The following is a 23057-nucleotide window of genomic DNA, read 5'->3' as shown; positions in this document are numbered from 1 at the left end:
TTTAATGGGTTTGAACATTTTTGGCATTTTGAGGCATGTAAAAATATCTTTGGATTTATCAGATGGTTTCTTTTTTTCCCTGCAAGGATTCATTGAAATTCCATTTGTTCCACGTAACAGTCTCTTGGAGCTCTATGGGATATGAAAATAGTTTTGTTTAGGTATTATAATTTGATTATATTTAGGAAACATAGTTATCATAATCTCAATCTTCAAGAGATGGTGACCAAATTGAGTAGGGGAGAGGAGGAGGAACCTACGTAGCACCAATGCCCAGTTTTTGGTAAGTGAATTAGTAAGAATAAACAGATGTTTTGAACCTGGGTAAAAATTGGGGAGATCTTTTGATAAAATATGTTACCTGGCTTTCCCTTCATGTTCTTGGATGTTTTAATGTGTTGCATTTTAGTATACAGTTTGGCAGTTTCGATTCTTATTCTTCCCTCCAGAAATAATTTTAGTGTTTAAGTTGCAAAAATAATACAGAAGTTTCTCCTCTGTACATCTGGCTTCCCCAATACCAGTATCTTTCATAACCACAGCATAATCATCAAAAACAGAAAACTAACTGATAACCATACTATTAACTAATATGCAGACCTTATTCATATTTTATCAGTTGTCCCATTGATGTCCGTTTTTGATTCAGGATCCAAGCTAGGATCACAAATTGCATTTAGTTGTCATATCTCTTCTCTAACATAGTACAGTTCCTAAGCATTTCTAAGGCTTTCATGACCTTGACACTTTGGGAGAATACTAGCCTGTAATTTTGTAGCATGCCCCTCAGTTTGGGTTTATGTGAGTATCCTGTGATTAAATTCAAGTTTTTCTTTTTATGGCAAGAATACCACAGAACTGAAGTTGTGCCCTTGTTTGTTTATTATATTAGCGGGAGGCTCCTGCTGATATATCTCATTATTAGTGGGGTTAACTATGATCCCTTGCTTAAGGAGGGGTTTGCCACGTTTCTCCACTGTAATATTACTATTTCCTTCCTTGTAATTAATTAGTATCTTGTGGGGAGATACTTTCAGACTGTATTTAAATTTCTTACTATACTTTTGCCTTTCAGTTTTAGTATCTGTTTAATGATTCCTGCCTGGAAAAATTATGCTTATCAAGTGTAAATCTATAAAATAAATAAAAATAAATCTTTAAAATGGTATTTGCTGGTGGAACAGTAGATTTGAAGAGAACTTACACATAACTCTCCCTGGATTTAAATTAACAACACAAAATTATATACTTTATTATTCACTAGCCAGTATTTGTTCAGATTTTCCAGTTGTAAATGTACTTTCTAAACTAATCCATAAAGTAATAAGCCACTACAATTTCATATCTTTCATCTGGTTTGGACGTCACTCCTTAAAGTTCATGTAGTCATAGGAATTAATTAAGAGCCCATTTATTCCTTTTTTTTTTTTTTTTAAAGATTTTATTTATTTATTTGACAGAGATAGAGACAGCCAGCGAGAGAGGGAACACAAGCAGGGGGAGTGGGAGAGGAAGAAGCAGGCTCCTAGCGGAGGAGCCTGATGTGGGGCTCGATCCCCTAATGCCGGGATCACGCCCTGAGCCAAAGGCAGACGCTTAACCGCTGTGCCACCCAGGCGCCCCAAGAGCCCATTTATTCCTAATCAGGGTCCCATAGAATTTGTTTTTACACTGCTTCATCAAACTTAATAGGCATATATTCTTTCTCCAAGAAATTTAGAATCTACCTATTATGGTCCCTGTGTTATTTTTTCTTTCTGAATTTAAAGTTCCTTAAGAGTGGGCACCATAATTTAAACTTTTTTGGATACTAACATTGTCTAACATTGATTTACATTTAGTAGATTTTAAATACCAGGGAAGGTATGGAATGGAGGGCTCCAAAACAAGATGGTCTTGGCTTTTTAAGTCTGTGGGTGTTTTTTCCCCATGAAACTAAGCATATAGAAAACTATTTCAAAATTTCTTCTGAAGACTACAGATTCATCTCTAGCCCAGAAAACAAAAATGTGTATGCTGCAGTGAGAAACGTTTATGATGTTGTTCTTGTTTCAAAATTAGAATTAGTATTATAGAGTTTGTTTTGCAAATTAATGTTGTACAGAGTTTTAATAAAAGATGGAGACAGTGATTATATGGAAGGAGAGTGGATTAGATAAGGCATTAAACTTGAGCTATAAATTATGGTTCAGATTTTAATTTTGAACTTTGGTTTATTTAAAGTTTTATTTACTGGATTAATATACTCACATATTTTGAGGGGAGCTGGAAAAACAAGTTTGGCTTAGTGATGTTTTCTTCACCAGATTACAAATAATTACCATTTGTGCTTTTTAAAAATTTTATAATTTTTTCTTAGGAGTCTAGTAAGGCAGTGGTAGTTTCCACACTTGAAATAATTCTTTTAAAGATTTATTTATTTTAGAGAGAGCGAGTGTGAGAGCACAATCGAGGTGGAGGCAGAGGGAGAGAACCTCAAGCTGACTCCCCACTGAGTACAGAGTCTGACTCAGAGCTTGGTCCCATAACCCTGAGATGATGACCTGAGCTGAAATCAAGAGTCGGACGCTTAACTGACTCAGCCACCCAGGTGCCCCAACTTGAAATAATTTTTATATGAAAGAAGTCCTTTTCCTGTATTTTTGTTTTTGTAGAAATTTCTTCAATGGTGGATGTTTATTTGTTTTAGTCAGAGGACATATTTGGAATATTTTTATTGTTCCCCATCTGGAGTCACTTAATTGGTGATATATACTGTTTTTAATAATGAAGTTGTTAGTTGTCAGACAATTCTTATTTGTATGAGTCAGTATATTCATTAGGAAGATATTTAAATGAATGTAATTTTTAGCTGGGGAGAAGTTAAATGGTGGTGGTTGAATTTTAGAAAAGCTTTAATTTTAAAGGATCACAATGCAGTTTCATATAGAGCATATGGAAATAGCAGTTTTAGTAATTTTGACAAACAGGCTGTCAATTTTCTATTTGCACATATTCTTTCTTATATATGTGCTACAGTGTGATTTAGTATGAGACAACTTTATTTTCTTGGAGTTCCTTTTTATTTGCTGGTTATTTGAAAGGCTGCTGGCACTTTTTTTTTTAAGTTTTTATTTTAATCATCTGGTGTTCATCTCTGACAGTACACTCCTTAATCTCCATCACCTATTTCACCTATCCCCTTGCCTACCTTTCCTCTGATAACCATTAGTTTGTTGTCTGTAGTTAAGAGTCCGTTTCTAGATTTGTCTCTTTCTCTTTTTTTCCTTTGTTTTGTTTCATACGGTATCCGTCTTGATCTGACTGACTGACTTCACTCAGTGTTCGTTATACTCTTCGAACTCCATCCATGTTGTTGCAAAGGGCAAGATTTCACTCTTCTTTATGGCTGTATTATATTCTATTGTGTATATAACATCTTTTTTATCCACTTATCAATCCATGGACATTTGGGCTCCTTCCTTTCTTGGCTATTGTAAATAATGCTGCTATAAACATAGAGGTGTATGTATCCCTTTGAATTAGTGTTCTTTGTATTTTTTCAGTAAATACCCAGTAATGTGATCACTGGATCATAGGGTAGTTCTATTTTTAACTTTTTGAGGAACTTCCATACTGTTCTCCACAGTGGGTGCACCAGTTTGCATTCCCACCAACAGTGCATGAGGGTTCTTTTTTCTCCACATTCTCACCAATACCTCTTGTTTCTTGTGTTTTTTTACTTTAGCCATTCAGACAGTTATAGTTTTGATTTGCATTTACCTGATGATGTGTGATGTTGAGCATGTTTTCATGTGTCTATTGGCCATCTCTATGTCTTCTTTGGAGAAATATCTGTTCATGTCTTCTGACTCCTTTTAATTAGATTATTTTTTGGGTGTTGAGTTTTGTAAGTTCTTTATATATTTTAGATACTAACCCTTTATTGGTTATGTCATTTGCAAATATCTTCTCCCATTTTTTAGGTTGCCTTTTAGTTTTGTTGATTGTTTCTCTTTGGCATGCAGAAGCTTTTTATTTTGATGAAGTCCCAATAGTTTGTTTTTGTTTTTGTGTCTTTTGCCTTAGGGGACCTATCTAGAAAGAAATTCCTATGGCCACTGTCAGAAAAATTACTACCTGTGTTCTCTTCTAGGAGTTTTTATGTTTTCAGGTCTCACATTTAAGCCTTTAATCTATTTTGAATTTATTTTTGTGTAGGGTGTAAGAAAGTGGCCCAGTTTCATTCTTTTGCACGTTGCTGTCCAGATTCCCACCTTATTTGTTAGAGAGACTGTTTTTTTTTTCCATTGGATATTCATTCTTGCTTTGTTGAAAATTAATTGACCATGTAATTGTGGGTTTATTTCTGGATTTTCTGTTCTGTTCTGTTGATCTTATGTGTGTGTTTTTGTGCCAGTACCTACTGTTTTGATTACTACAGCTTTGTAATATAACTTGAAGTCCAGAATTGTGAAGTCTCCAGCTTTGCTTTTCTTTTTCAAGATTGCTTTGGCTATTTGGGGTCTTTGTGGTTCCATACAAATTTTAGGATTTTTTTTTTTCCTATGAAAAATGCTATTGGTATTTTGATAGGGATTGCATTAAATGTGTAGATTGCTTAGTGTAGTATAGACATTTTAACAGTATTTGTTCTTCCAGTAGATAAGCATGGAATGTTTTCCTATTTCTTTGTGTTGTCTTCAGTTTCTTCCATTAGTGTTTTATAGTTTTCAGAGTACAGGTCTTTCCTTGGTTAGGTTTATTCCTAGGTATCTTACTATTTTTGGTGCACTTATAAATGAGATTATTTTCTTAATTTCTCTTTCTGCTGCTTCATTATTGGTTTATAGAAATACAGCAGGTTTCTGTACACTGATTTTGCATCCTGAGACTTTACTGAATTTGCTTATCAGCTCTCGCAGTTTTTTGGTGAAGTCTTTCAGATTTTCTCTATATAGAATTGTGTCATCTGCAAATAGTGAAAGTTTTACTTCTTCCTTATTGATTTAGATGCCTTTTATTCTTTTTATTTCTTTTTGTTGTCTGATTGCTGAGACAAGGACTTTATGTTAAATAAAAGTGGTGAGAGTGGACATCCTTGTCTTATTACTGACCTTAGTTAGGGGAAAGGCTCTTAATTTTTCCCCAGTAAGGATAATGTTAGCTGTGGGTTTTTCATATATGGCCCTTATTATGTTGAGGTGTCTTCCTTCTAAACCTGCTTTGTTGAGGGTTTTTGTTATGAATGGATCATGTACTTTGTCATATGCTTTTTCTGCGTCTTGCGAAACGATCATATCATTCTTATCCTTTCTCTTATTAACGTGATGTGTCATGTTGTTTGATTTGTGAATAATGAACCACCCTTGCAACCTAGGAGTAAAACCCACTTGATCATGGTGAATGATTTTTTTAATGTATTGTTGGTTTCGGATTGCTAGTATTTTGTTGGGAAATTTTGCATCTGTGTTCATCAGAGATACTGGCCTATAGTTCTCTTTTTTTTGTGGTATCTTTATCTGGTTTTGGTATCAGGGTAATGCTGGATTCATAGAATGAATTTGGAAGTTTTCCTTCCTTGTTTATTTTGTGGAATAGTTTTAGAAGTATGGTTATTAACTCTTCTTTAAATGTTTGGTAGAATTCACTTGTAAAGCTATCTGGTCCTGGATTTTTGTTTGTTAGGAGTCTTTTGATGCTGGTTCAGTCTCATTGCCGGTAGTTGGTCTTTTTAAAATTTCTCTTTCTTCCTGTTTCAGTTTTGTTAGGTTATATGTTTCTAGGAATTTCTCCATTTCTTCTAGGTTGTTTAATTTGTTGTCATATAGTTTTTCATAGTATTCTCTTACAGTTGTATTTCTGTGGTGTTGGTTGTTTTGTCTCCTCTCTTGTTTGTGATTTTATTTATTTGGTTCCATTCTCTTTTTTTCTTGATAAGTCTGGCTAGAAGTTTATCAGTTTTATTGATTTTTTTTTTTCAAAGAACAGGCTTTTGGTTTTATTGATATGTTCTATTGTATATTTAGTTTCTGTATCATTTATTTTTGCTCTAATCTTTATTATTTCCTTCTGTTGATTTTAGGTTTTGTTGTTATTTTTCTAGCTCTATTAGGTGTTAAAGTTAGGTTTTTTATTTGAGATCTTTCTTGCTCTTTGAGGTAGGCCTGTATTGCTATAAACTTCTGTTTTAGAACTGCTTTTGCTATGTCCAGAAGGTTTGAAACCATTGTGTTCATTTTCATTTGTTTCTATGTACTGTTTTATTTCTTCCTTGATTTCCCGGTTGACCTATTCATTGTTTAGTAGCATGTTATTTAACCTCCATGTATTTGTGGTCTTTCCACATTTTTTCTTGTGGTTGATTTCTCGTTTCATAGCATTGTCAGAAAAGATGTATGATATGACTCTGATCTTTTTAATTTGTTGAGCCTTGTTTCATGGCCTAATATGTGATCTGGCGAATAATCCACGTTCACTTGAAAAGAATGTTCTGTATCCCCTCACTTTCAATCTGCAGGTGTCTTTAGGTCTGAAATGAGTTTCTTGTAGGCAGCATATAGATGTGTCTTGTTTTTTTTAATTCATTCTGTCACACTATGTCTTGGTTGGATTGGTTAGTCCGTTCACATTCAAAGTAATTATTGATAGATATGTATTTATTGCCATTTTATTACTTGTTTTGATATTATTTCTGGAGATTGTCAGTGATCCTTTCTTTCTCATGATTTGCTGGTGGTTTTTTTTTTTAAGTGATATATTTGGATTTCTTTCTCTTTATTCTTTGCATATTTGTGGGTTTTTTTTTTAATTCCATTAGGTTTGTATATAACATCTTCTGCATATAGTAGTCTATGTTAAGTTGATGGGTAAGTTTGAACCCATTCTTCATTTTTCTCCTCCCCACGTGTAAGGTATATGGTTTCATATTTTATATCCTTTTATTTTTTGAGTTCCTTGACTGACTTTTTCACAGAAATGTTCATTTTTGTTGCTTTTCTGTTTCCTACCCCCACACTATCATTTTTGGTCTTTCCTTTCTACTGAGAGTTCCCTTTAATATGTCTTACAGGACTTGTTACTAAACAATCATGAATTCCTTTAGTGTTTGTCGGGGAAACTGTTTATCACTTCTTCTATTCTGAATGATAGCATTGCTGGATAGGGTATTCTTTGTTGTTGTTTTTCCCCTTTCAGCACTTTGAGTATATCAAGCTACTCCTTTCTGACTGGAAAATTTTCTGCTAAAAAATCTGCTGATATCCTTATGGGGTTTCCTTTGCATGTAACTGTCTTTTTTTTCTTGCTGCTTTTAATATTTTTTTCTTTATCAGTATATTTTCCTTTTTTAAAATTTACAGTATGTCTTGGTGTATAGATCTGCTTTTGTTGATTTTGTTGACAGTTCTCTGTGCCTTCTGGATCTGGATATTTGTTTCCTTCCCCAAATGAGGAAAGTTTCAGCTATTATTTTTTCAGATAAATTCCCTGCCCCCTTTCCTCTTTTTTCTTCTGGGACTTTTGTAATATGAATATTACTATGTTTGATGAAGTCATGAGTTCTCTAAGTCTATTCTTACATTGCCTAATTCTTTTTTCTCTTTTTTGTTCAGCTTGAGTACTTTCCATTATTCTGTTTTCTAGGTTATTAATTCATTCTTCTGCTTCTTCCAGCCTATTGCTCAATACAAGTGTGTTTCTCATTTTCTTTATTGGAACGTTTATCTCTGTGTTATTCCTTATCTTCGTGTTAATGGTCTCACTGATGTTCTCCACTCTATTCTCAAGTCCAGTGAATATCCTTATGATTATTGCTTTAAATTCTCCATCAGGTATACTACTTGCATTTGTTTTGCTTAGATATCTGGCTGTGGTCTTGTCCTGTTCTTTCATTTAGGAGAAATTCCTCTGTCTTTTCATTTCATCTAAGCCTTTGTGCCTCTTTCTGTTAGGAAAGTCAGCTATGTTTCCTGTTCTTGAGTGTAATGACCTTATGAAGAAGAGGTGTAGTGCTCTGCAGTGTAGTGTCCCCTGTTCTCCAGGGCACTCCAGTGTGTCCTGGCTGCTTTATCCTTCAGTCCTGTCATCTGCAGAGGTTCTTTCAGCTTGTTGTGGGCATGTTTGGTTCCTGGCCTAAATGTGGCTGGTTTTAACTATATGTACTCTGATATGCTTATGAAATGAGACCTGTTGCTGCTGCCACCGGAATGGAGACCTCACAGAACTCCCAGATTGGGAGATGTGGTGTTGGCAGGGGTTTGGGCCCGTCTCCTGGGGCAGGGGGCCCACTGTGCTAGGACTGGGAATGATAGTTCTTCCAGAGTTCTGTGGGGTGGGGCTTGTAATCCAGTTAGGTAGCAAGTGTCCATGCTGTGCTGGTTCCCACAGGCACCTGCCATTCCCCCCCACCCCCACCCAGGGTTCTCCCTGTGAATGCTGCCTCTCTGGGACGCACTTGAAGATGAGCAACTAACCTCCTCACAGTTTCCATGCTGTAAGTCCATCGACTGTTTACCCCTGCCTTTTCTCCAAGAGCAGCACAACGCCCTTAGAACTTTCTCAGAGCCAAGCCCAGTGACCTTTAGAACTCTAGTCTTTAAGACCTGCTGGCTGTAAGAAATCATGAAATTTGGGCCCTCTCATTTTCCAAGCCAATCGTTATGGAATTCATTTTCCCCATGTGCTCTTCTGTGTATTTGTCTCTCTTCCTTCCTGCCCACTGCAGCAGCCATAGTCCATTTCTCTCCCAAGCCATGTCTCTACACTTTCCATCTTCTTTGATGTGCCTCTTCTCTACCTTTAGTTGTGGAGTTTCTTCTGCCCGTCTTCAGATTGATTTCTGGAGTATTTAGGATTATTTGATAGTTATCTAGTTGTATCAGTGAGAATAGATGACCCCAGGGTCCTCCTACTCCTTTGCCACCGTCTTACCGTCTGTTCAAAAAAAAAGTCTGATGGCATTTTTAATACTCTTTAAATTTAGAGCATGCCAGTCAATGATGTATTTGTGATCAATATTTGTGTGCTTTAACATGGTATAAGAAAACTTTGGAAGGCTTTATATTTAAATATATTTAAGTTAAAATTTTTCTTTTAAAATGCTAGTGAATATATATTGTAGTGGTTTCTTAACTTTTGATTGAGTTGGATTAATAATAGAGATACAAGTGAATGTTGGCTCTGCCACACATCTACATACTAAGCCTCTGTAGTCTTTGAACTTTCATTCTTTCCAACCTGCTCTGGTGTTTGATAGTGTTTTATATTTGATTCTTTTCTCTTGCTTCCACTTTGTGTTTATAATTTTACTCCTGGTTTTTTGTTTTGTTTTGTTTTTTTCATGATTTTATTTATTTGAGAGAACTTGAGAGTGAGAGAGCCCAAGCGAGGGAGCCGCAGAGGGAGCGGCAGAGGGAGAGGGAGAAGCAGGCTCCTCGCTGAGCAGGGAGCCTGATGCCAGGCTCAGATCTGGGATCATGACCTGACCCAAAGGCAGACGCTTAACTGACTGAGCCACCCAGGTGCCCCAAATTTTACTCCCGTTTGTTAGATTTGCTATTTTATATCTCACTTCTAATCCCTCATCAAAGCTGTAGTTTGGGATCTATAAACTGATGCTATTAGATTTTTCTGCCTTTTTCACATAGTATACCTGCCTTATTTGTATTCCTGAAACCCAACTCATTACCTTGGCCAGGATGCAGTATTCCGTAGAGAGAAACCAGTGCACAATAGCATTAAGAACAAACTTACTAATGAATTGGTTTATCTTTATGTTTTACAGTTGTTAATTATTATTATTAAGCCCCTTTTCTGGGTGCTAGGTACTACACAGTTCTTTAGGAACAGAAAGAAAGGATAATTCTTTCTAGAAGATCATAAATCTCCTGAAGAGCTAGAAATGCCAATGAATCACTAAAAATAATGTGGCGAATTGCACCTGGGTGGCTCAGTTGGTTAAGTGTCTGCCTTCGGCTCAGGTCATGATCCTAGGGTCCTGGGAATGAGCCCCACATCAGGCTCCCTGCCCAGTGGGGAGTCTGCTTCTCCCTCTCTCTGCCCCTCCCCCTACTCCTGTGTGTTCATCTGCTCTCTTGCTCTCTCTCTGTCTTAAAATCTTTTTAAAAAAGGTAGAGAACTGAATGAAATTTGTAACACTCCTAATTACAAAATAATACATGTACACACCCAAAATATGTGGCAAAAAGTACTCTCAGTTGTATGTACAAAGTGATGTGAAAGCTTATGAGACCGAACTCTGCCTAGGTTTCAAGGTTAGAGCTTCCCGGTTTACTTCAGGAAGAGTGGGTTATGTGGCATGGTGTATAGTATGTACACATATACAGAAACAAGACAGTGATCTTGTAAGAGAAATAACAAGCACTTTGGAGTTAATACTAGAGTAATGGAGGAGGAGCACTGAAGTTGAGATGTTAGGAGAGTGTTAAGGTTCTTGGTGTAATTTCATGTCATTGGAGTTAAGAAGATAAAGTTAGGGGAATACTAAAAGTAAAGGAAAAATGTAAGTAGATAAGGAGAAGATGTGGAGGCAGCATTTTTGGGAAAGAAATTGAATATGTTTATCATGGAATTGCATTTTCAGATCTTAATGTGTAAAGCTTTGGGGAGAGACTGGTTAATATAGAAGAAATTAAAGGGTGCCAGGGTGGCCCAGTCGTTAAGCGTCTGCCTTCGGCTCAGGTTATGATCCCAGGGTCCTGGGATCGAGCCCCGCATCTGGCTCCCCGGTTGGCGGGAAGCCTGCTTCTCCCTCTCCCAATCCCCCTGCTGGTGTTCCCTCTCTCTGTGTGTCTCTCTCTGTCCAATAAATACATAAAGTCTTTAAAAAAAAAAAAAAAAGCTTGTTATTTTCCTTTAATCCAGAGACATTTCATCTGAGTTGTGGGATTTTATCTGTGTATAAGATCATTTGTTTACCCCCCCTTCATTCTTCCCTTCCTTCTCCTACTGATCTTCCTATTTCTTATGTTCCATAAATGAGTGAAACCATATGATAATTGTCTTTCTCTGCTTGACTTATTTCACTTAGCATGTAAACAGAAGGGGGAATGAACCATGAGAGACTGTGGACTCTAGGAAACAAACTGAGGGCTTCAGAGGGGAAGGGGGTGGGGGATTGGGATAGGCCGGTGATGGGTATTAAGGAGGGCACATATTGCATGGTGCACTGGGTGTTATATGCAAGTAATGAATCATGGAACATTGCATCAAGAACTGGGGATGTACTGTATGGTGACTAATATAACAAAATAAATATTATTTAAAAAAAAAGGAAAAAATTAAAAAAAAAATCATTCGTAGGGGCTTTTTCAAACATAACCCTCTTCCATTCTGATATACCCTGCTTTTATCTCATCCTCTAGCCCCCGTTTGGTCTCCGTCTTTCCCATACCAGTTTTAGGTGTCACTGCTAAATGAGTTAACTGAGAATTCAACCCTGACCTGTTCTTTTTAGTTTCCTTTTTCTTTTCAAGAAAAAGCTCCTATCTTTGGTTAGTTTGTTAACTTTGGGAGTTCTCCTCATGTTCAGTTTTTCATTCTCTGCTTTTAATATGTACACACACACACATATGCATACACACTTCTTGTTAATTCAACAAATAATTACTAAGTGTCAGGCATTAAGAATATGGCAATGAAGGAAGGAAAAGGGAAAAAAATAGTTGCACTCGCTGCCATTCCGTTATATTTTTATTTGCTCCTTTCTCCTGTAGCTTAGAGTTAATATTTATTAAAGAGTTATGGGCATTCTTCCAGTTACTTCTCCCAACAGTCATTTGAAATTTTCTTCTTTTATTCTTCCTCTTTGAGAAATAGTAATACTGAGGTATAGTAAGTTACAGTTAGAAAGCATATCTATTCTAAGAGCCTGGATAACCTGGCTCCAGAGCCTGAACTCTTAAACCATTCTACTATATTCCTTTTCATTTTTAAGGTTATGTTACTCAGAAATGCTAAGAAGAATAGCTTTTTGTAATATGTTATTAGAAGAGAAAGCAGACTAATGAACCAACTTGCTCTTACTGATGAACCTTTTATCTCTGTCCCATTGAGCACATAATTCAATTTATGGTGTAAATTATCCTTTTGTCTCTTTAGTATTTGAAATTTTTTAGGTTTATATTTTCAGAAGTTTACCACTTCCCTATTTCTTGTGTCATAATGCTGCCTGTTTCCTATTTGGGCCATCTTGTAGTGTGAATTGATATGTATCTTGGAGAATTAATTCTATTTTGACATACTTTTTATTCAATAAAAGAGGTAGAAAATCTTTCTCATTTATAGTTGACCTTTCAACAACATAGGAGTTAGGGGGTGCAACTCCTCTCATAGTTGAAAATCTGCATATAACTTTTGACTACCATAAAACTTAACTACTATTAGCCTACTGCTGACCAGAATCCAACTGGTGAGAGAGTCTGTTAACACAAATTTTGTATGTTGTATGTTTTCTGTACTGTATTCTTACAGTAAAGTAAGCTAGAGAAAATAAAGTGTTATTAGGAAAATCATAAGAGAAGTTAACATTTATAGTACTGTGCTGTATTTATCGAAAAAAATCCATGTGTAAACGGACTGGTGCACTTCATACCTGTGTTGTTCAAGGGTCAACTGTATATGCTAAATTTTACTGGGAAGAGAGATTGGAACTTTGTTTTCTTGATTAAATGCTACTTAAATTCTGTATAGTATGAAGTATATATTCATGTGTGTTATACTGGACAAAATTTTTTCTCTTAATGTCTTTAATTTGATATTATAAGCAAAGGTAACAATCATAATTCTAGTAAAAATAGTAAATGAACATATTCCTTCTATTTTGGTACAGGGTAATGCTTAACTAAAATTATTGAAAAGCAGTTTTAGAAATAATGTAATTGTCATTTTAATCATTGCTTTGTAAATCGTGTATGTGTGTGTATGTATACATGCAGATATATATACACACACTTCACTGCTAAGAGATTCTGTCTTTTTAAAAAGATTTTATTTGTTTGTGTGCATGTGAGAGAGGGGGGGAAGGACAAGCAGATTCTGCACTGAGCATGGAGCCTGGTGCGGGGCTTGATCCCATGACCTTGAAATCATGACCTGATCTGAAATCAAGAGTCGGATGCTTAATCAATTGAATCATCCAGGTGCCCCCACTGCTAAGAGATTTTTCAGGGCAACTCAGATAAATAATTAGGAATGATAAAAAAAAAAAGGGCCTGAATCAATTAGATTGTATTATATGTCTTACAGACTGATTCTTCTGATTAAAGAATATCAGAATACTATACAGGTGAAAATGCATGTAATTGGAAAGAAACTACAGCTATTTCTCTTTAACCTTTGTCCTTCATTCAGGTAGTACGAGTTTATAAAACAGAATTTTATGTTAGGAAATGAACAGAGTAGCAGTTATGATCTCCATTTTTCTTCCTTTCATCATTTGTGGCAGTGAGTGCATGACAAACAGATGGAGATACCAAATGTTTAAGTAGAAAGGGCATTGTTCCTCTGTATCTGTGAGTATAGATGCACTCTTGCATACATGTGCTTAAATCCACATAAAATTACAAGATTGTCCAGAGGAAAAGTTATATTATGGTATATGGACATAAGTTAGCATCTGTTGAAAACATTAAACTGTTGATAAGCTATTTACTTTTTTTTTTTTTTTTAAGGACACAAAGAGCAGTTTTAGGATCACAGCAAAATTGAGCAAAAGACACAGGAACTTCCTATACCTTTTGTCCCCACATAGATAACAGCCTCCCCCACTATCAATATCTTGTACCAGAATGGTACATTTGTCTGTCAGGGTACCTACAATGACACATCATTATCCTCCAATGTCTATAGTTTATATTAGGGTTCACTCTTGGTGTTGTATATTCTGCAGGTTTTGATGAATGTATAATGACATGTCCATCTTTATAATATCAGATAGAAAACTTTCACTGACCTAAAATTCCTCTGTGCTCTGTCTTTTCATCCCTCCTGCCCCCTAACTTCCGGCAAATACTGGTCTTTTTACTGTTTTCATAGTCTTGCTTTTTCTGAAATGCTGTATAGTTGAAATCATAATATGTAGCAGTTTCACATTGGCTTCTTTCAGTTAGTAATATGCATTTAGTATTCTTCCCTGTCTTTTTTCATGGCTTGATATCTTATTTCTTTTTAGGGCTAAGTAATATTCCATTGCCTGCAGGTACCACACAGTTTGTTTATTCACCTCCTTGAAAGACAGCTTGGTTGCTTCCATGTTTTGACAGTTATGAATCAAGCTGCTCAAAACATCTGTGTGCAGGTTTTTGTATTGAGATGTTTTCATCTCCTTTGGATAAATACCTTAGGAGTGTGACTGCTGGATCATGTTTTAAGAGTGTGTTTAGTTTTCTAAGAAACTGCCAAATTGTCTTCCAAAGTTGTTGCATTGTTTTACATTCCTGTTGCTTCACATCCTCACCAGCATTTGGTTTTGTCAGTGTTCTGGATTTTTGCCATTCTAGTTGGTGTGTAGAGGTATCTCACTGTTTTTTTTTTGTTTTTTGGGTTTGTTTTTTAATTTGCAGTTCCTTAGTGACAAAAGATGCTTGAGTGTTTTTTCATACGTTTATCTGCCATGTGTGTATCTTCTTCGTTGAGGTATTGGTTCAGAAATTATGCCCATATTTTAATAGGTTGGTTGTTTTATTATATTTTTTGTATAATTTGAATGACACTTCAGAAGTTAGAAAGATAAAAATATTTTTGCAAGTATTATTTCCCAGTTTGCGAGTTGTCTTCTCATTCTCATGATAGTGTCTTTTGCAGAGGAGAATTTAAAAATTCTGATGAAGTGTAGTTTGTCAAAAAAATTTTTCATAGCTTTGCCTTTGGTGTTGTATCTAAAAAGTCATCGTCATACCCAAGGTCGTCTGGATTTTCACCTATGTTACTTTCTAAGGGTTGTATACTTCTGAGTTTACATTTAGGTCTTTGATCCATTTTGAGTTACTTTTGTGATGAATGTAAGATCTGTGTTTAAGGGTTTTTGTTTTTGTTTTTAGTTTTTTTGCATGTCAGTGTCTAGTTTCATATGTTGAAAGACTGTCTTTTATCCATGGTATATTATTTTTGCTCCTTTGTCAAAGATCGGTTGACTGTGTTTGTGTGGGTCTATTTACAGTCTTTCTATTCTGTTCTATTGATCTACTTTGGATTTTGGTACAGTCTTCATTACTGTAGTTTTACAGTAAGTCGGGTAGTGTCATTCTTCCAAGTTTGTTCTTCTCTCTTAATACTGTGTTGACTATTCCGGGTCTTTTTGTCTTCCCTGTAAACTTTAGCATCAGTTTGTGATAAATACAAAAATAATTTGCTGGGATTTTGATTGGGATTGTGTTGAATCTATAGATCAATTTGGGAAGGATTGATGTCTTGACAATACTGAGTCTTCTTATCTGGGAACATGAAATAGGTATCCATTTATTTAGTTCTTGGATTTTGTTCATCAAGTTTCATCAAGTTACGGTTTTCCTTATATAGATCTTGTGCATATTTTGTTGGATTTATACCTGTTTTCTCTCTTTTTTTGGTGCCAAGGTAAATGTCATTGTGTTGTTAATTTCAAATTCCATTTATTCGTTTGCTTATTTGAAAGGTATTTTATATATTAACTGTATATCCTGCAACCCTACTGTAATTGCTTATTAGTTCCAGGAGGGTGGGTGTTTTTTTTTGGGGGGGGTCTATTCTTTCAGATTTTCTGCATAGACAGTTGTGTAATCTGTGTACAAAGAAAGCTTAATTTCTCCTTTCCCAGTCTGTATACCTTTTATTTCCTTTTCTTGTCCTAATGCATTCGCTTGGACTTGGATAGTGTTGAAAAGGAATGGTAAGAGGGAAGTTGTCCTTGTTTTGTTCCTGTTCTTAGTGGGAAAGTTTCTCGTTTCTCACAGTTATGTAGGTTGTTAGCTGTATGATTTTTATAGATGTTCTTTACCAAGTTGAGGAAGTTGTCCTCTATTTTACTTGCTGAGAGTTTTTATTAAAATCACAGATGTGTGTTGGATTTTGTGGAAATGCCTTCTGTTCATTTGATACCACCATGTGATTTTTCTTCCTTGCCTCTTGATGTGTGATAGGTTACATTATTTGATTTTCATATGTTAAGTAATTGTGCATACCTGGGGTAAACACCACTTAGTTGTGGTGTACAATTCTTTTAGTACATTTAAAATTCTTGATTTGCTAATATTTTGTTGAGTATTTTTACCTCTGTGTTTGTGAGAGATATTGCTCGGCAGTTTTCTTGTAATGTCTTTGGTTTTGGTATTAGGATAATGCCTTCATAGAATGAGTTAGTAAGTATTTCCTCTACTTATATATTCTGGAGGATATTGTAAAGAATTTGTGTAACTTCTTCCCTAAATGTTTGGTAGAATTCATTAGTGAACTGATCTGGGTCTGGTGTTTTTTTGTCTTAGAAGGTTATTAATTATTAATTCAGTTTCTTAAAATAAGACTATTCAGATTTTTTGCAGGTAGTGTCTTTCAGGGAATTGGTCTGTTTCATCCAAGTTACCAAATTTGTGGGAATAATTCACAGTAAACCTTTTTTAATCTTTTTAATGTCATTGGATTCTACAATGCTATTTCTTCTTTGATTTCTCACTTTAGTAATTTGTGTCTTGTCTCTTTTTTTCTTAATTAGCCTGCCTAGAGGTTATTGATTTTTTGATCTTTCTGAAAAAAGCTTTTGATTTCAGTTATTTTCATGGTTGATTTACTGTTTTCAGCTTCTTTGATTTCTGCTCTAATTATTTTTTTTTCTTCTGCTTGCTTTTGCTTCTTCTAGTTTCCTAAGATGAAAGCTTAATAAATGATTGATTTTAGATTTTTCTTTTCTATTGTATGCATTCAGTGCTATAAATTTTTCTCTAAGCATTACTTTTGCTGCACCTGTTAATTTTATTAAGTTGTATTTTAATATTCATTTAGCTCAAAATATTTTAAAATTTCTATTGAAATTTCTTTCACTTGTGTTATTTAGAAGTGTGTTGTTTAATCTGTGTGTTTTGGGATTTTTCAGCTTTCTTTCTAGTGATGATTTCTAATTTGATTTCTAACTTCATTTTAGTGTGAAGTATACACTGTATGATTTTTTTCTTTCAAATTTGTTAATGTGTATTTAATGGCTCATAATATGGTCATGTCTGACCAGTGTTCTAAGTGAGGTTGAGAAGAATGTGAATTCTGCTGTTAATAGATGAAGTAGTCTATAGATGTCAATTATATCCAGTTTATTGGTGAGGTTATGAGTTTACCTATGTCCTTACTGTTTTTCTGCCTGATATTTCGTAGGTTCGCCATTTTTAAAAAAAATCTCTTAGAATTTTGACAAAACGAGGGAAATGACTCTTTTGCACTTTGTTTATGAAGGTGAGAACTGATTGGAGAAATGGAAGAAGTAATCAGGTCAGCATACAAAATTCCTCATCATGAGAAATGTACTTAGATATTAGAAAAACTTCCAGAGAGAGGTGAGGGTGGGGGAGGGAGGAAGGGTTGTTCTTTTATGTAGAGTATCTTCAAAACCAAGCTAACTCTGAAAAAATGGGGAATTTTCATTCTTAAAAATAAAAATTAACACTATGCCTAGCATGTAGGCAGTACTTAGTAGATAGTTATTAATATTGGGTGTTCTCAATATTAAGAAAAAAAAGGAAATCTCAGTGGTTACAGAGCAATACCAGTTTAAGGATGACAACCTATAAAAACAGAATAGATTTATATGTGGCCAAGGATGATTTATAAAATTGACAGAACTATAGGAATAATGTTAGGATGGCTTCTGAAAAATACTAAATACAAACAAGGCTTTTAAAGCTATGGTTAGAACAAAATAATTAGTTTAAGGGTTGGCATAATGTTAAGGGAAAGACTGAAACTCATCATTTATTTATATCTTCTCCACTGAGGGAAACATTTCTAAAGCTGTACAGGGTAGACAAGGCACAATGTACAGATTTCTAAGACAAAGTTGGATGTGCTCAGTAAAATAAGATACTCATTGAAAAAAGTGAGTAGAGAATAAAAATGCACCAGATTATTTTTCTTAAGTAAGATATCCATGAATTGAGATTTTCAAATCTTGCAAATGTCCCAAATCGTCATTAGACATCTTGGTATATGATCTAATTGGTGTGGACTTTGTTTTCAAAGCAAGGTGGTTACAGTCTAGAGCAGGAAGGGTGTACTGATGTGTTCTACCTTTAAAGGTGTATTAGTATAAAGCTGAAACTGTATTACTTTAATAAACTTAAATATGTAGTGAGTATATTTTTATATTTAACTAATTCAACATATACTGGTAAGAGGAGTGTATATTGGTATAGTATTTTTAGAGGGAAATCTGGCAGTAAAAAATCATATGAATGTTTTATAAATGTTCATCACAAGAAATCTGTCCTACAAATATGTTTGTGTAGTTGAGGAAGGATAGATGACAGCATTGTATACAGTAGTAAAAAATTAGAGACGGTCTAAACTTTCAGTAAAGAATGGCTTAAATACTTTTAAAGAAATAATAATTAAAACAAATGAGGTCCACAATGCTTTCCTGAGTGAAAAATCCAAGTTGCATGGGAGTATGTAAAACATTCTGTTTTTGTGTTTCTTATATAAAGTTGTGTAAGCTTGTATGTTTATAGGAATTAGGTAATATGAATCTTATTTGTTCTTTTTCCAAATTGTTTTGGTTCTTATAGTTCCTTTTTCTTTTCCTGTTTATTTGAGAATTATTTCAGTAATTCCTACAAAAAAATTCTGGTTGGATTTCAAAGAAAAGTGTTAAATTTGCATGCAACATTTACCCCCAGTTTCTATTACGCCTCTCTTTTTAGTCAGTCCTCTTCTCCCTCAACCTCTAACAACCACTGATCTGTTCTCTGTCTTTGTACTTTTCCATAATATCTCATAAATGGAATTATATAATATGTATATAGTTTGTGCACTTGAGATTCACCAGTATTGTGGCATATATCAATCAGTAGCAGTCTTCCTTTAAATTTTTTGATAGTATTTCATTGTGTAGATGTACCATATTATATATCTAGTCATTTGCTTTAGGCCGTTTTGGGGGATGTTTCCAGTTTTGGGGAATTATGAATAAAGCTGCTATAAACATTTGAATATATGTTTTTGTATGAATGTAAGCTTTCTTTTCACTTGGACAAATACTGAGGAGAGATGTTGCTGAGTCATGACTAATGTATGTATAACTTTTTAAGGAACTGCCAACCCTTTTTTGAAAGGGTTTATGCTATTTTTCATTCACTTTAGCCATATGTGAAATTTCCCATTCTTCTGTCTCCTCACCAACACTTGAAATGGTCTTTTAAATTTTAGTCATTCTAAACACACAGCCCCGAGATCACGACCTGAGCCAAAACCAAGAGTTGGAAGCTATAATCACCTGTGCCACCAGGCACCCCTCTGCTTTCTTTTTTACTCTCTTGATAGTGTCCTTTGATGCACAGAATTTTCTGGGTTTTTTTAAACACTTATTTGAGAGAGAGAGTGTGCACATGTGCCTATGAGCAGAGGAGGAGCAGAGGGAGAGGAGAGAGAATCCCAAGCAGACTCCCTGCTGAGTGCAGAGCCTACAGGGGGCTTGATCCCATGACTCATGAGATCACAACCTGGGCCAAACCAAGAGATGGACACTCAGCCAACCGAGCCAGGTGCCCCCACAAGTTTCTGATTTTGTTGAAGTCCATCTTATCTATTTTTTCTCTTGCTGCCTGTGCTTTTGGTGTCATATGTAAGAAATTAATGCCACATAGAATGTCATAAAGCTTTTGCTCTATGTTTTCTGAAAAAGTTTAATAGTTTAGCATTTACATTTAGATGTTTGATCTATTTTGAGTTAATTTTTGTATATGATGTATGGTCAGGGTACAACTTCATTCATTTGTATGTGAATGTCACTCTTACTAGTATCATTTGTTGAAAAGACTGTCCTTTCCATGTTGCTTACTAGTATCATTTGTTGAAAAGACTGTCCTTTCCATGTTGCATGGTCTTGGCATTCTTGTGAAAATTCATTTGACAGTATGTGCGAGGGTTTATTTCTGGGATCTCTTCCATTGTTCTTTGTTTGTCTTTATGCCAGAAACACAGTCTTGATTATTGTCACTTTGTGGTACGTTTTGAAATCAGGAAGTATGAGACTTCCAGCTTTGGTCTTTTTCAGTGTTGTTTTGGCTTTTAAGAGTCTCTTCTTTGACATTCCATACAGCTTTTGGATGGAATTTTCTATTTCTGCAGAAATGTATTTGGGATATTGATAGCAATTGCATTGAATCTGTACATTGTTTTGGATAGTGTTGACTGCCTAACAATAATAAGTTTTCCTATTCATGAACAGTGGATGTCTTTCCATTTATTGGTGTCGTCTTTCATTTCTCTCAGCAGTGTTTTTAGTTTTCAGTGTACAGGTCTTTCACCCTGGTTGTTTATTTTTTATTATGTTTTAAACAGTTTTAAAAAAGATTTATTTATTTAATTGAGAGAGAGAGAGAGAGAGAGAGCAGGAGCAGGTGGAGGGGCAAAGGGAGAGGGAGAAGCAGACTCCTTGCTGAGCAGGGAGCCTGATGCGGGACTTGATCCCAGGACGCTGGGATCATGGCCTGAGCTGAAGGTAGATGCTTAACTGACTAAGCCACCCAGATGCCCTGGTTGTTTATTTTTGATTACTTTATTCTTTCTGATAATATTACAAATGGAAAATTTTCCCTTATTTCCTTCTCGATTTGTTCATTGTTAGTGTACAAAAACACAACCAATTTTTTTCATATTTTTGTATCTTGCACCATTAATAAATTTATTAGTTCTAATAACACAATTGATTTTTGTATGTTATTTGCACCCTGAAACTTTTCTTTACTAATATTATGTTGCTGTTGATTCTCTGAGATTTCCTGTACATAAACTATTATGCTGTCTGTGAGTGGAGATAACGTAATTCTTTTCTGTTTGGATGTAATTCATGTCTCTTTCTTGCCTAATTGTCTCTTGTCTCTTGCTAGAACATACAGTGGTACATTTTTAAAGGTGTGGTGAAAATGGACATTATTGTTTTCTTCCTGATTTTAGGGGGAAAGGTTTTATTTTAGTCTTTCACCATTAATGAAGCTACCTATGTATTCTTCATAAGTGCCCTTTATCATATTAAGAAAGTTCCCTTTTTAGTTTTTAAAATGTTTTTATTATGAAAGAGTATTTGGCTTTTTGGTTTCCCTTGAGATTTTGCCAAATGCTTTCTGTCGTAATTTGAGATGATCATGTAGTTCATTTTTCTTTCTTTCTATTAATGTATTTACTCGACCGATGTTTCTAAGTTGAACCACTCTTGCGTTCCTGGAATAAATCCCACTTGCCCATGGCATATATTACGTTCACTATGTAGTTGGATTCTGTTTGCTAGGTTTTTGTTTTTAGGGTTTTACATCAGTATAATCTGTTCAGATTTTCTATTTTTCTTAAGCCAGTTTTGGCAATTTGTGTGTTTCTAGGAATTTGTCCATTTAACAATGGGTTATATAATTTATTGGCATACAGCTGTCCATTCTAATAATCTTTTTATTTCTGTAAGGTGGATAGCAGTATTCCCACCTTCATTTGTGAGGTGATGGATATGTTAATTAATTTGATGGGGAGGAGTCCTTTACAATGTATATGTGTATCAAATCATCATGTATGCTTTAAATATCGTACAATTTTATTTGTCAGCTATACTTCGGTAAAGCTGGAAATAAAATAATTGTCTTCTTTTTTTTTCTTTTTTTGAATTAACAGGATTGACTTTGAGGTTATTTAAAAAGTTTTGAGTTGTACAGCACTTGATTCTTTTGCTGCATTGTTGGAAAGACCTCTTCAGCAATGATTACTTCAGAGTTACCAGTGTTACAGTAAGTATTGCAGCTTTCTTATTTTTTTTTAAATGACATTTTTGTGTATGAAATGCTTTAATGAAACACACAAGTAGGTTCTCTGATAGTTGAGCAGTATGTCTGAAATCAAACAGCTGTTAGATTGTATAATTACCATATCTGTGCATGGCCCTTGCTATTGTAATATCAGTATTTTTGTGGTATTAAGCAAAGAAGATGTTACTCTCCTTATCAGGGGTTAGTACACTGTGACCCGTGGACCAAATCTGACATGCTGCCTGTTCTTTATAAATAAAGTGTTATTGGTACAGAGCCATACTTATTCTTTTACAAATCGTTTGACTGCTTTTGTGCTACAAATTGTGATAGAGAATGAATTGCCTGCAAACTGTAAATATTTTGTGGGACCATTTACAGAAGTTATATCATACTGTTTCTCCAACACATACCCTCTAACCTCCCCCACCTTCTTTTCTTGAGATTGTGATTGTTGGGCCATTCTGGTTGCATTGGCATTTCTGGTAGCATCTCATTAGATTTGTTGGAGTTGTAGGATGGATCTAGAATTGAGTCTTATTTTATATTCTTTGGGAAATGTGTAGTAGCAGATACTTTCCCTTCTGTAGGTTTCATCAGGATGCGAATTAGGAATCCACATACTGTGATCCTATATGAAAACAATGGTTTAGATATAATGAAAGTGATCAGCAGTTTATGTAATTATTTATATCTTTATTGCCCCAGTTCATTTATATACTTCTTTCCCAAGAGATTGTGGGCACCTTTTAATGGGTTTCCTGGCCTTTTTTTTTTTTTTTTCCCTTCAGGTATCTAAGACAAAAAGAGCTGTCTAAATTTCTTTACATGCTTGAAAAACCTATCCCTTTCCCCCCCAAGTATAGGAGATAAAATTTAAGCCCTTTCAAATTACTTAACTTGTGTGTCTTAATACTTCCTAAATAATTTTGGAGGTCTCCACATAATATTTTCTTTCTTTTTAAAAAAATCTTTGTCCTGCCAGCAGTGCCTTCTTACCTCTGCTCTTACCTGCAGGCTCACTAATCCTGTAGGTCTTAGCTGATGTGTCATGCCTCCAGCAAAACTCTTCTTTCTCCTCAAAGTTAGGGTAGG

At 35.0% G+C, this 23057-nt stretch overlaps 1 protein-coding gene across 1 annotated transcript in view; it reads left to right on the top strand.

Moving 5' to 3' along the window:
* STAG1 (STAG1 cohesin complex component) overlaps positions 1-23057 on the top strand; it is a 418952-nt gene that overhangs the window by 106153 nt on the left and 289742 nt on the right. The window contains exon 2 of the mRNA XM_045791826.2: positions 21832-21944. Within this exon, the coding sequence (XP_045647782.1) occupies positions 21916-21944 (29 nt within the window). The 5' untranslated portion in view covers positions 21832-21915. The remainder of the gene's footprint in view (positions 1-21831; positions 21945-23057) is intronic.

This window comes from Ursus americanus, chromosome 20 (genome assembly GCF_024610735.1).
Source record: "Ursus americanus isolate L20-20 chromosome 20, mUrsAme1.1.p, whole genome shotgun sequence".
Taxonomy (NCBI): Eukaryota; Metazoa; Chordata; class Mammalia; order Carnivora; family Ursidae; genus Ursus; species Ursus americanus.
This window is presented reverse-complemented; position numbering and strand designations above follow the sequence as displayed.